The sequence below is a fragment of the Ctenocephalides felis genome, unplaced genomic scaffold, assembly GCF_003426905.1.
Source record: "Ctenocephalides felis isolate EL2017-DRISC unplaced genomic scaffold, ASM342690v1 CF-g0.4_SCAFFOLD_00845, whole genome shotgun sequence".
Taxonomy (NCBI): Eukaryota; Metazoa; Arthropoda; class Insecta; order Siphonaptera; family Pulicidae; genus Ctenocephalides; species Ctenocephalides felis.
The window spans coordinates 89,566,761-89,581,281 of NW_020536999.1; the positions used below are offsets into that span (position 1 = coordinate 89,566,761).

Consider the following 14,521-nt stretch of genomic DNA (forward strand, 5'->3'; position numbering starts at 1 on the left):
AAAATTCTATTATCAAAACATTATACTCCATACAGTTGTTTGAGAACATTTTTTATCAGTCTCTTTGTCTCCACAAAGTCTATTGAAGGTTGTTGTTTTTGGGAAGCCTAAGATTTCACGTTCTTCTTGTATTCGAAATGAAAATGTAGATTCATAAGTCCCTATGAAATATTTGGCATGGGAACAAATTATTTGTTCTACAATCGCTTTGCCTCCATCTTTAATTTTCTTTTCTATATCCGATGTTGGTTTAAATGTGTAGACTTTAATTTTTGGTTCCAAAAAGGACCTCAAGTCACTTATTTCTGGAAAAAACATGAAATAAAATACTTTTTATATATAAAATACATTTGCAATATAAAATACCTATAGAGAAAGCATCTGTTGCTAAAAATACAGTAAATATTTGTAGTTTGTTGCAGTTTTTTTCAATTTGTTGTGCTGCATACTTTATATTTGGAATGTGTTTTGAGCGACCCCATAAAAAATCTTGTCTGCGCAAATGCACTGATATATAATTTCCACCAATTGCATTTCTACTATACTAAAAATTAAGATATGTATATAAAATTAATTTAAACATCATACATTTTTTGTACCTTTTCATCTTTCCAACTTAAAGGTCTTAAAGTATTATCATTGTCATCTGTTGAGTTTAAATAAGTCTTTCTAAAATCATTGGCAAGTTTGACTAGGGGTTGACTAAACCTCATACTTCTACGAGCTCTCCAAAACTCAGGAGAGCCCCATGTGTCATGCAAAGGTATTTCAGCATGAGCAAACATTATTGAACTAAAATAATTAAATGATATAAGTTATTGTTATTAAATATAAACTGATGTATGCATTAATATATACTTGGCTTTGCTGTCTTTGATTATATTCTTCAACAAACTAGTAGTTCCTTGAAATTTTAAACACTTTACAGTACCAAAAGTTACATTACTGTACCCCCATAAATCATTCAACTCAGTTTTTTCTTTACAATCATTTGTATACTCATATTTATCTTGAAAATTACCAGTTTCAAACATCTCTTCGAAATGTTTCAATATAAAAACCTCATCAATCACAAGACTATCTTTATTCCAAATATTATGATATGCAAAATAATCTTTCATCTCCACAACGGGAACATATTTATTCAAACTATCTACATCAAAAAATTCATTCCACGGGATTGAATTTTGATTTAAATGTTTGGATTTCCAATGAAACAGTTCTGACCATGGGGGAAGTACTAACACATATCTTTTAATTTTCATTTTGTTTAAAATTTTAACAAATGTAGCCATTCTTATGTATACATCTCTTCGTAAGTTGAAGCCTTCGGGCTTGTTTACATCGTAGAAAATATATGTGTGCTCGTTGTATTTATTAATGTTGATGGTTTCGCATTTAGAACCTTGATCTGAACAAACTTTCTGCTCATTTTGAGTATCACAAATTGTTAGAAATAAAGATAATAGTAAAATATAAAGTTTAAACATATTGGTTATCTTTGGTTTAAGGTTTTGGCTAGTATTAATATCATCAAATGGTAATTTAATATATATAATATATTACATATTTCTTAACAACTATATTTATTTTATATCACGATTTTATTTATTATTTAATCTTAAAAATTAAATATTTTTTATAAATTCTGACATTTTGAAAAATTTGACAGCTACAACAAACACTGTTGTCAACTGTTATAAAAAATACATGTTCGATTTTTAAAAAACATTTTAATTCATTACACAAAGCCTAAAATAATTCAAAATAGGAATATATATGCTTATTCAAAATTATCAACTAATTTATGAAATGTTTAATACTAATTAAAACATTATTTAAATTTAAATGTGTTTGCAGCAAATATGCAGCTAACTTCATAACAGAAAAAATGGCGGTGTTTTTAAAATAAATATATATTTGCATAATGTTTCATGTAATATAATTACTAAATCAAATTCTAGTACTAATTAGAATGAGAAAAACAATTTGATTAATTTTTATAAATAATAAACATTAATTAGGCAATGTTAACAAATGTAAATGTGTAGAAGCATACTTTAATTTTTATACATGATTCAAAAATAAATATCACACATGAATATATACCTTTGTATATATTTTAATTACCCATTAAAAATATAAAATCGTGTTTTTTATCCTTTAATTAAAAAAATACCGCAGAAACAATTAAAATTTTTATTTGAAAGATCGCCAACATGGCGACCAACTTATAAAAATAATGACAACTACAAAATATTTATTAAAAATAAATATTATTAAAAATCTATGTCAATAACTTTTAAAACCTTAAATTGAGTCTAAAATTAATTAAAAACTAATAAAATCTAAGGTACGTTTGTGTATCTATTATACCTACAACAATTTTCTTTTTTTGTGTATACATGCAACCATTGTACAGGGTTATATTTTATACTCCTTAAAAAATTAGTAATAATATATAAAACATAATATGCACAGATATTTATTAAATTACTCGTATATAGGAACGTATTTCAGGTTGAACTAATATTGATTAATACATTATATATTGTATTATTTATTTTAATAATCTGTTTATTGAAAACCTAACCTATAAGTCATCCCTTATATGTTGTTTCTATTTGCAGAGGTGTTCAAAAGAATGTGCCTAAGTCTGATACATATGTAGTTGATCAAAGTACTGTTCAAGGAGTTATTGAACTTGCATTGGGACGGTTTAATAATCATGATCCACCTGCAGTCTCCATTTCCAGCAGGTACTATGAGATTCTACGATGGGTATAATTTCAACTTATGATATTTTGTGTCATGGTTAATATCTCCCATTCAATTTCAGCAGATTTCTAAAGAGTATGATATTGTATCAATTTATAGAAGTAAATTTTGTCTTTAGTATTTGAATATACAGAATGTCCAGGAATTTTATTTGAATGGGGCAACGTAATTGATTGTAATCATAAACTAAAATATCTATCTCTTGCAGTTCAATAAATTTTTGCATTAAAGTAATGCATAGAGCTTTGATCAAAGTATGACCATTTTGGTTATTGTGTTTGATCTTTATTGATACCATAAATAACATCTCTAGTCAACAAAATAACACAATTGCCACAAGTTTTCTAGAATTAAGACGGTTACAATCAATCCTGCCATTAGACATTTTGTATATATACATAAGTTGCTATCCGTATAAAAGAATTCCTGCATCATGTATAATATATCTATAATATTATCTATCTTAAATATAAAATTCTTTGGTACTTGTGTATGATTTGATACTACAAGGTTATTTGGATTTTGAAAATTCTTTTTAGTTTGTCAAAGGAAATTTTTAAGATTTAATGAACAATAAAACTATAGTAATATTGTAGAAATAAATGGCAAAAAATTACAAAAAATCACTTATCATTGTTTAACATTGAAAACATTTGAACTGTCATCTGCTAGAAATTTACTTGAAATTTGAATTTAGCTGAACTTATGAGCCTAGATAATATTAGAATGTAATATACAAGAAAAATGTAATGTCTACATTATTATTGCTAAAAGCATCTGAGATGTTCCAGAAATTAAAATAATATAAGATACAGTCAACAGTATATGTAAGGCAGATGAAATTATATAATTCAGTTAATAAATAATGCAATAAGTCCAACACTGCATACACATCATATTTTTAAACTTATTCATGTCGCATTTTGGTTTACTTTACTATATTATTTAACAATGCAAAAAAAAATTTACATAAGCTGCAATGCAAAAGTATTTAATATATTAATCCGTAATATGAATTAATGCTGTTATTACTGTACATATTCATTATTATTAATAAGTTTTTTCTACTTCCAGGACTGATACAGGTGTTCATGCTCTGAATACAACTTGCCACTTTGATCTACCAAAAATTTACAATTGTCATTACATTACTGTTTGCCTGAACTCTTTTTTTCGTAAAGAGAACGATCTGATACGAGCTATTAGAACAAGATTAGTGCCACCAACTTTTCATTGTAGATTTAATGCGCTGAGCAGGACTTACGTCTACAGGTATGATAATTAATTGATAATAAACACATTTGTTTAAACTGAATACTAGAACGTTGTAAGATATCTAGAGAGTTGTTGGTGTTTTTATTATTAGATTAATACAGTGGTTAAGACTAAATTTCAAAAATTAATAACCAAAAAATAACTACAAAACTTAAAATTTATTTTGTAAAATTAAATCGAGAGAAACAAAAAATCAAAAGGCTTGACTTTAGTTTTTAATAATATGTAAATTTTTCAATTGGAGATCTTGATTTATAATTGTGAGATTATTTTAATTTCAGATGGCTATACTAAAACAAGAATATTCATTAAATAACTATCGACCTACTATTTTGCAATATTTTGTTGAAACACCCATCGAAGAACAGAATAGATGTATATTTATTCCGTAAGTAATAAATAGAATAATACAACAGTATAATAAATAGAATAAAAAATAGAATGATACAACATATTAATATATACTAATTATTAATTATCCTTTACTCTTTAGGAATCCCAAGTTTGATGTAGAAGCCTTCCGCAAAGCAGCCAAATTATTAGAAGGCTATCATGATTTTAGAACTTTCATGACAACATTGTCAAAAGGATCTCCTCCAGTGCACACATTGAGATACATACATGAAGTCTCAATAGAGAAATCAACTAGCACCAGTTTGCCTTTCAATAACGCTTCCAATTATTTTGACTACTGGGATATAAAGTTTAAGGGAAAGTCATTTTTATATCGACAGGTAATGGAAAAAGATAAAAATAGATTTAGCAATAGATAGATATAATATCTATCTGCAATAGATAGATAGCAATAGATAGATATAATACCTACTTCCTGATGGAGAAGTTTGTTTTCGCAAAAAAATCCGGTTTGGTGCTTTTATTAACTTTTATTACCGAAATTGAAAGTTTTTGCATATCTTCACGTTTCAGGGGTTTCTGAACGTTTTGGCATACCTTAGAAAAAATGGATGTGCGTGTGTGTATGTATGTATGTATGTATGTATGGATACAACTTTTCGTCCAAGTTTTCGGGCGCACGGATCAACCGATTTGAATGGTTCAAAAAACATTGGATTCCTATTGATAGAGAGATGCGCTGATTAGTTTTTGGCGAAGGCAGGTCCAGCCGTTTTGGAGATACGAAGCAAAGAGTGCAGAAAATAGAAATCGAGTTTTTGAAAGAACGAAGCGACCGATTTGAATGATTCGAAAAACATTTTACTTGAATTGACGAAATGAACAGCTGGTGATTTTTGAGAAGGCAGGTCTAGGGCTTCAGGAGATCCAATAAAAAGTAAAATATAATGCCTTTTTGCGGTCAAAATTAATCATTAGACATATGCTCTTCATATTATATATGATATTTTATAGAGATCATAATTATAAGTACATTTACATGGGTTCTGTACCAATGTTTACACGTTAGACTACGACGCGGCGCTTACGCGCTTCGATATTTTAACTCTAAAACAGCTATGCTGCGCGTTGTTTATGTTGTTTTAGAAAAAAGTTCTAAGTTTTCAAAAAAGTTCAAGATATAAAAAAAACAAATTGTTCAAAAAATTTCAAAATTGTCAAAAATTTGATTTTTGCACAGTTTTGAATTTTTTTCAAAGATTTGTTAAAAAATGTAGTTTTTGTTACGGGAAGTTCTAGCAATTTGCCTTAAGGCACGATGCCATGCACTACTAGTTTATTTTCTCAATCAAATGAGACCAAAATTGGAAAAGTATGTGTGTGTATGTGAGCCGATTTTGACTTATCGGCGTTTTCTCAAAAACGGCTGGACCGATTTTAAAAATTTAAAAGCCATTCGATGTATCTCTACAAGGACTAGTTTTGCGTGCCGATCTGGCGAGAGGTTTCTATGTATTTAGCAAAAAAAGTATAAAACATTTTGCCCACGTTTTAGTGCACAATTTTGAAACAATATTAAAACTCAAAGTTCGAAAGATGTTGGTTGCGATTCGCGTTTCTGGTAAAGATTGGCAGGACTGTTGGATGAAATGTTGGAGTTTTTTTATGGTCTTGATGAAACTTTATATAAAGATAGATTTCATAGTCCAAGAAAACATAATAAAATATTATAGACCTTCGAATTTTGCTGCGCGCTTACGCGATTCTAAGCCGAAGCATATGTATGTTATTTGGTATTGTATTGTGGTCGCTACTGATTATAGTTGACATTCACACTTAAATAAATTACATTTAAGACTACCTCTTCAGAATATTTGGTTTAACATATTTGATTTCATCCATTTATTGTTCTAAAAATGTATTTTATTTAAGTGTGATCGTCAACTATAATCAGTAGCTACTTACAAAATACCAAAAAATCTACAGATACGTTTGAAATACATCAATTGGAGAAAAGTTTATTTTCTAACTCTAAACTTTCTAACATTGCTTAAATAGATGAAATTCAATTCTTATTGATTGAGTTGATTATGTATACATATAGGAAAATAAATGCTAATTTCCTTAAGGTAAAATGGTACTTACAACTAGTTAATATGTTGTATATTTCTTTCTCTTTAGGTGAGACGCATGGTAGGAGTCTTGTTAGCAGTCGCACAGCACAGAATAACTGAGCAAGATGTTATTACGATGCTTCAAGTTCCCTCACCACATTCCTGGTGTACCAGTGTAAGATCGATGCCACCTCATGGTTTGTACTTATGTGATGTTGAGTATCGTGATGAAGATTTGATGTTACCTCTTGATTATATAGAAAAGCATCAAAATTCAAAAGAAATTTATGATACAGCGAACTTGCGGCACATTAAATATTAAGTTGATAAAATTAAATTAGTTAAAGATAATTGTTAAAAATGGATCGTAAATTAAACCCTTCCCAACGTTCGGGCAAATCTAAACTATCCCACCATGCAGGAGATTTGTTTGCCTTGGGTTCCAAACAGTCGTCGAGCTCTTCCAAAGATATTTCAGACAAACGCAATACCTCAATGCCGATTTCCAAACCCCAATGGGACTCCTCAAGCTCTAGTAAAGTCTCTTCCCTAATTGCTAGCAAACGTGAAGCCCCTACGTCGAGCGCTAGTGCGGTGCCTTCCAAAAAACCAAAATTAGTAACTGCTCTAACAAGACCTTTACCTCAAAGTGCTTCAACTGTCACTGCGCCTGTTGTAGAACCCTGGGAGGCTCATACGGCTGAATTTGAAGCTCCTGAATTAGTAATTTTAGTTCTACAAGCTCACGATGATAATCAAACTGAGACTGTTGTTAATACCATTTGTGGGGCTTTAAAATTAATGAAAAGTCCCAGGTGGAAGTTTGATTCGGTTTTGTACTTCGGGTTATGCTATTTAGGTAAATTGAGACCTAAAATATTCCTAAATAGCACAATTACATCAGCCTTGTGCAGTTTGTTGAAACGTGAATCAAATACCAATATCAAAACCAGGACAAACTTACAAGTACCAGTTTTAGCTGCCAACTTATTAGCTCGGGCATATCAAGACAAAAAAGACTGGTCTATTAATTTTGTTAAGTGTTACGTGGAAGATGCTTTAAATGAAAGAGCTTGGGTGGATCACGACGATTGCAAATTGTTTGTCGGAAATGTGCTTACAGCTTTTAATACCATCATACCAGCTCAACATTTGTTGCAAAATGAAGCAACAGAGGTTACTAAAAGCGGTTTAGTTGTATCAGGCGTAAGCTCACCTTTAACAATGTCCGACGACGAATCAAGTGAGAACTCACCGATGCCTTTAAAACAAAGCCAAGACATCGAGGCAAGGATAATGAAGAGATACGCCAATTGTGATGGTATTGAGACATACATGGTTGAGATGCTTAAAGATTCTATAAATAAAAGAACGTCTCCAACCGATTTTGTTACTAAGAATACATTAAAGTTGATGTCAGCTGCTTGTGGTTTGGTCGAGATCAGATTATTAGCAGTGTCCAGATTGGAAGTTTGGTTGCACAATGCTAAATTGATGAAGCCAGCTCAGGAGTTGCTGGCTTATTTATGCTATAATTTTGGAACAAAGACACAGAAAGATATAGAAGTTGTCATACAGTATGTCAAGATTAGACTTAAAACAAAACCGTTGTGCAACAGCTATCTAAGTTGTTTAAAAGCTATTGTTAAAGAAAACGTTGAAATTATGAATTTGTTAATGAAGCATACAATATTCAACGAGTTCTCAAACGCTAGAAACCCGAACAACATCTCTATGGTTGTTTTGATGTTCCAAGAGCAACCAGACAAAGCCCCTGTTGCTTTAGCAGAAATCTACAAAGAATACTTATTAAATCGTGACGACTGTTTGCGTGCTTTGAGATTATTTCTGCGAGAACTCGTCCGCGCTTTAAGATACGACGTCAACTTATACCTATTTTGTTTCACTCTTGTTTCCAAAGACAGAGCTTTCAACACCAATGTGGAAAACTTTGATGCTCGTGATCGAGTACTCTCATCCATCTCAGACTTATTCTGTCTCTGCATGCTTTTAGGAATCTCACCACAAGTAAAAGAAGCTTCCAGTTCTTGCTCTCGTGGAGATAAAAAAGACTTGAATGTTTTGCAATCGTATCAATTGCAAGTGTCAAGGATCCAATTTGAGGCAATACGTTGGATGGAGAAAGTAGTTCCTGGTTTGTATAAACCGCCTACACCAGAATATTTAGGGCACATACGAAAATTGTTGTTTTTAGAAAACAATTATGAGCCTTATGTTAAAATTGATACTTGGCCTCCGGAGTCTGAACGCGGTTTGTTTTTTAAGTTGGTTGGGGAAGTTCGTGTACACCAGAACACTTTGTTGAGGTTGTGTAAGATTGGGCAACAGAAATCTTGTCCAATGCCTCCAATGGATGCTTTGGAAATCTGTGAACAGATGGTTAAACGTTCGGGGGACCTGACGCAAGATTATTTACCTTTAATGCACTTTGATAAAGTTGAAATAATAGACAACTTGTTTAGACTGACACAGTATCATTACCCAGACAACATAACTTTGCCTTACGGCTATTCACCTCCCACATTAGCTGTGACGGTGCCTTATTGGAAAGCTTGGGGTATTGTTTTAATTTTAGCAGCTCACAATCCAATGTCTATAGGAGTCGTTTGTTGGGAACAATATCCTATTTTAAGGACTTTAATGGAAATGTGTATCACGAACCAATTCGTGTATCCTCCGCCAACATCTTTGTGCGGCCAAAACTTTCCTGAGGAACGCGAGATCGAGCGATTAGAAAAACAGGAAATAATAGAACTAGAAACTCATTTAGCTGCTGCTACTACCCAAATGAAAATAACAGAAGAAACGAGTCTTTTGGTAAACCAATTGATGCGTTATGACCCTACAGGTCCTCCAAGAAAACCAACATCAAACGTCCTGGAGAACTTAGCACTTTTGAACAAAACCCATAACCTTGGTCACTTATTCTGTCGGTCCAGAGAACCTGATTTTCTAATGGACATCATCCAACGCCAAGGAAACTCCCAAAGCATGCCCTGGCTTGCAGAATTAGTTGAAAACTCAGAAAGTGTTTCTTTATTACCAGTCCAGTGTTTGTGTGAGTTCTTGTTGAGTCCTGCAGGAGGAAACCAGGATAAACATATTCAATTACTTCACCACTTACAAGAACTGGTGACCAATCCGGAGTGTTCACCGCAGACTGCTTGTGAGGTGTTGGATTATTTCTTGAGAAGACTTGCTTCTCCTCAAAAGTCATCCAGGATGCAATCGGTTAAGGGACTTAAGATGCTTTGAGTTGTGTTAGCACAGAAGAGGCAAGAGGAAGTGGATGGCTGATCAAGCAGCTGCCAATGGTGCCTCATTTTGAACATATTCGGATGCAGGTAATAAATAAAACATAACTCATATGTGTCAGCTATTATCATTGTGTTATCTTCTTCCAGGTAATAACGGCTCTCAGAGCAGCCTGCCAAATCGACATGATGCCTGAAAACATTGTCCATTATCTCCGTTTCTTAGCTCAACACACCACGACTTGCTCTGAAGAAGAAATGTCAGAGCTGGTCCTTGACTTGGCCCAGCTGGTAGTCGAAAGAGTAATCTTAATGAATGCCATCATGACCAACAGGGAACTAAATGAAGAAGCAAAGACATCTCTGCTCACTTTGTACTGTAGCTATTTGAACAGAGTAAAAATCCCGCGAGGAGATGAGACTAATGTGTTTCCTCAGGATGCTCAGGACGTGTATTTGATTAAATGGAGTACAGGTGAGGAGTGTTTTATGGTTTTGAATGTTGTTCATGCCATGATTTTGCTGCTGACGTACGATGGAGGTGATAGGAGTCTTAATGAGATGCTGCTCGATGCTTGGTTTCCTGCAGACCTTAAACTAGTACCCAGAGGTAGGAGATAAATCACATACAATATATTAATTTTATTTTCTTATATCTGTTAAACATTGTCCAGGTTTTACCTATGATGCAACAACCAATGAAATAAAAGAGACTTCTCTCTATCCTGATTGGATTCTTTTGAGGATGGTTCAATCACCTGTCCAGAGATTGGTTGATGCAAGTCTTAGATCTATCAGACCAGTTCAGCTGTTGATGTTTATGCAATCATTTGGTTACTCGTTGCAGTCCATGGGCAAATGTTTGAAGGTGCTCGATAATTGGGCGGCTAGCGAACAGGCAGCTTGTGCTGGACAGGTAGGAAAAGAGTCTTTTTTTATTATTAAATTTAAATTTTTTATTGTTATTAAAGATCGAGTTTTTTTTTATTAACTGCCCTTTTTTCAGCAGAAAATTTACTGTCTATTTTGTAGTTTGTCAATGTTTCCAGTAATTCCAAAATTGATAAATGTGTATGATAAAATTTGATCTTTTGTACGTGGTCAGGACTTATGTTGATTTGTTTTGCGCGAAGGTCAGCAAAGACGTTTCTCTATAATTAGCAGATAAATGCAACATTTTAGGCGAAAATTTTTCGCCGATTTTGAAAATCTAAGCGAAAGATATCAGTTGAGAATCGCGCTAATAAGAATTTATCGAAGATAAGAATTTGATGTAATTTGGTAAGGACTGACGTTTATCAGTTTGCGCGAAGATCTGCCAAGCCGTTTTTTCGTAATTAGCATAAAAGCGTAAAAAGTGTAAAATTTCGTCCACGTTTTAGCTCTCAATATGTGTCGGGAAGTTTATCCAACTCGCCTTAAGGCAAAATGCTACTTACAACTAGCTTTATAATTATTTTTTGTGATATTATTCTCTTCCAGATTATGGAAAACGGTAAGCCCTTCATCGGCATGTGCATAGCTGTCCAACACATGAGAGGAGTAGCTGATGGCAAAGTTTTCCTCCGAGTCTGCAACATTAAAGAAGAGAAGTATCCCATAATTTTATTAAAACGTCTCCAAGACATTGACATTACATCTTATATACATAAAAATCCTGTCTTCTGCAAACCAAAAATGCAACAAAGATCTTTGCGTTCTGTTCTCAACGAAATGTTGTTTGAACAACCAAATAGTTCTACAGAATACACGAGTTGGATTTTGAGGAAAATAGCCGTGGAACAGAAGGAAAAGACTTTAAGATCCAATTCTGTTTTGTTTCAGGTTTTGAAATTTATAAAAGACTTGGATGATGATAGATTGCTGAGTTTGTTTGTTGTAAAATCGCCGTTGTTGTTATCGTTGTTTCATTTATTACTATCCAACAGCTCGGAGTTCGTTAAAGACTTGCTATTCTGTATTTTTCATAAAGCCATTATTAAAACGAACGTGATGTTTGACACCAGCGAAGTGTTGTATCGGTTGTTAAGAAACACCATTTTACAAAATGATGCGCCGAAAAGTGGTATCAACACAATAACAAATTTAAAAACAACCCCTATCGAAAATTTAGAGTCTTACATTAAAGATTTAGTTTTAAATAAGGCAAACAACGATGTACAAGATTCACAAATCGTCGATTGTATTTGTTCCTGGTTATTGGAAGATGATAGTGACTTGGATGCCCAAAGTGACTTCAAAACGCAGATTGAACGCAGTCAAAAGAACGGCATGTTGATCGATTGGGTTGCTGCAATCGAACCTAACATGGTTAATTCCAACTCTAAAGTGCAAATGGACTTGTTGTTTAGCAGCAAAGCTGATAAAAAGGGCTTCAGACCGTATTTACTTACTTTATTAACGCACCAGGCCAATTGGTCAACATTAGCACATTGCGTGAATTTCCTATTATCAAAAACATATTTAGATTACGACTCTTCAGCAGTTTTAGACTTCCTAATGACTTTAATATCAAACCCAAAACTTTGGCAAGGCCGTGACAAAGTTATTTCCAAACGTAATCCTACAGAAGATGTTTTGGAATTGTCAATACACAAAATTCTGACAGTCTTGGATTATGCTTTGCTTGAAGCTTTGTGTTTTTACAAAACAGGCACCAAAGATGATGTGATCAAAAGAATTGATTTGAGGCTGCCTTTGCTTTTGCATTGTATGAGGAACGATCAGCATATTGTCAAAGTTATTGTGCAGTATTTGTATATGCAGCTGATACGTAAAGACATAGAAATTGAAAGGCGTAGGGTTGTTGCACAATTTCTGATCCAATTGTACATGATAATGCCTGTTATAGTTTTGTACCAACCTGGTTTGAACTTTGTGGTGAACAATACTGATGTTAAACATTCTGTAACGAGTTGTAAAATTGATACAATGTGCCAATCTATATTCACAGCTTTATCATCAACCCCTTTACTCAAAGATTGGCATCGAAAGTCTCAGGACTTAGATATGCTGGCCAGAAAAGTATCAGCAGTGCATCCAAATATTGTTTTGAGACACCTGTCGATGATTGCTAGCTCGTTGCAAGGCAGGATACATTTGGAGTTTGCACAATTTAGAAGCAGGTATCATTTAGCTTTGTTTAATCACATTATAGGTATTTTGGAATTGTTGACACCAATGTTGTTTAGAAAAGAGCATCAAAAAGATTTAGAAATCATAATTTCATTGTACATCAACTTGTTTAGAAGACACATAAGTTTTATCAAAGATTTAACAAACTTAGCTGTTAGATTCTTTAATTTGTTACAAAATTATATAAACTATTGTCCAAAACGTGCTTTGGGTTATATAAAAACACATTCCAGTACTCTACAAGATTTACACATAACTTTACCACACTTACAAAATTTAAAGAACATTGCAAACGGTGTCAGCCTTTTACACCAGCACAAAGCGCATAAAAACAACATCGAAGAAATGTGTTTGGAGATGGGAATGGTCACTATGAACATTTTACCTGTACAAGCAGAACCTTGTCCGATACAATTCAACACTTTAGCAAACTCTTTATCAAAAGTGCAAGTTGATGAAGTGATAGCAGCTTTGCAGGAACTAGATCACATAACAAACAAAAAACCTGAATTATTAATCAAAATAATAGAGCCTATTTGTGCATTAATAAATTCTACAAGCCAAAATGTACGTAACTTAAGCCACACCTTATTGTTGAGACATCTAAAATATTCACCGCAGAGTCTACCCTGCACAAATATATGTTTCACATCTTTAATGACAAGTTTAAAGTCTAGTGATCCTGATATCAGAACCAGCAGCTTGGAAAGGATTCAGGATTATATAATATGTTTACAAGAGCATAGTTTGCTGATTTTGCAAACGTTATTTAGAATGGGGGTGCAATCAAAGGCTAATACGATGCCATATATATCAAAGTGTGTCACAGCACTGAAACTGCAAGATGGAAATTGATACAAGAGGTTAATTATTATAAAGAAACATTATTTTTATTAATAACTGTGTATATATTAGTGTTGGAAATGAAATGTGTCTTTAGACAATATAGAAATGCTTTAACTAATTGTGGAACAATATAAATGTATTTTGTGTATTTTTTTTTGAATACAAATATTAGTGATTTAGTAGAAATAATTTGCAATTATTAATTACCTAAAGGAAAAAAAAATATTTAAACTAAATAAATAAAATAAGTTATTAGATAATGGATATTTTTCGTTCATGAAACGAGAGCAAGAATTGATATATAATTTTACAGAAAGGAAATAAAAAAGCATTATGTAGAGACTCTGGTAAGTAAATAGGAAAGATTTTAATCAAATGAACACAAATTAACATTCGGACCCATTTGCAATATGTATTTTCCATTGTGTGTTGTATTATACATAATAATTAATTGTAGAGGATTAATTAGATTTTTTTTAACTGAGCATGGCACTAGTTGATGCCATGAAATATTAATAATAAAATATTTTTTTTAAGTAATTTGGTCATATTCAACATATATTTATTTTATTTTGTAGAAGAAGTTTGTCACTTTGTGAAGATTGGGAGTTCTTCGTAATTATTGTGTTATGCCATTTTTACACTTCCATATACCATATTCTATTGGTATGGACATCACTAGGACATTTAGGACTCTATATTCCTGGACAAAGAGTATCATAGAGACATGGAGATGCCCGACAA

General features: G+C 32.5%; 2 protein-coding genes and 1 pseudogene across 2 annotated transcripts; 2 read left to right on the top strand and 1 right to left on the bottom strand.

Moving 5' to 3' along the window:
- Positions 1–12: 12 nt before the first annotated feature.
- LOC113362933 (GDP-fucose protein O-fucosyltransferase 2-like) lies at positions 13–1,507 on the bottom strand. The gene is made up of 4 exons (XM_026605428.1): positions 859–1,507; positions 600–792; positions 367–544; positions 13–305 (listed from the first exon to the last, which is right to left on the bottom strand). The coding sequence occupies exons 1-4, from the start codon at positions 1,488–1,490 to the stop codon at positions 13–15; spliced, it is 1,296 nt and encodes a 431-aa protein (XP_026461213.1). The 5' UTR covers positions 1,491–1,507.
- A 966-nt stretch (positions 1,508–2,473) lies between these two features.
- Positions 2,474–6,849, top strand: LOC113362934 (tRNA pseudouridine synthase-like 1). Its single transcript, XM_026605429.1, has 5 exons — positions 2,474–2,511; positions 2,631–2,781; positions 4,335–4,441; positions 4,547–4,787; positions 6,589–6,849. The coding sequence occupies exons 1-5, from the start codon at positions 2,474–2,476 to the stop codon at positions 6,841–6,843; spliced, it is 792 nt and encodes a 263-aa protein (XP_026461214.1). The 3' UTR covers positions 6,844–6,849.
- LOC113362935 lies at positions 6,849–13,938 on the top strand (annotated as a pseudogene).
- The last annotated feature ends 583 nt before the right edge of the window (positions 13,939–14,521 follow it).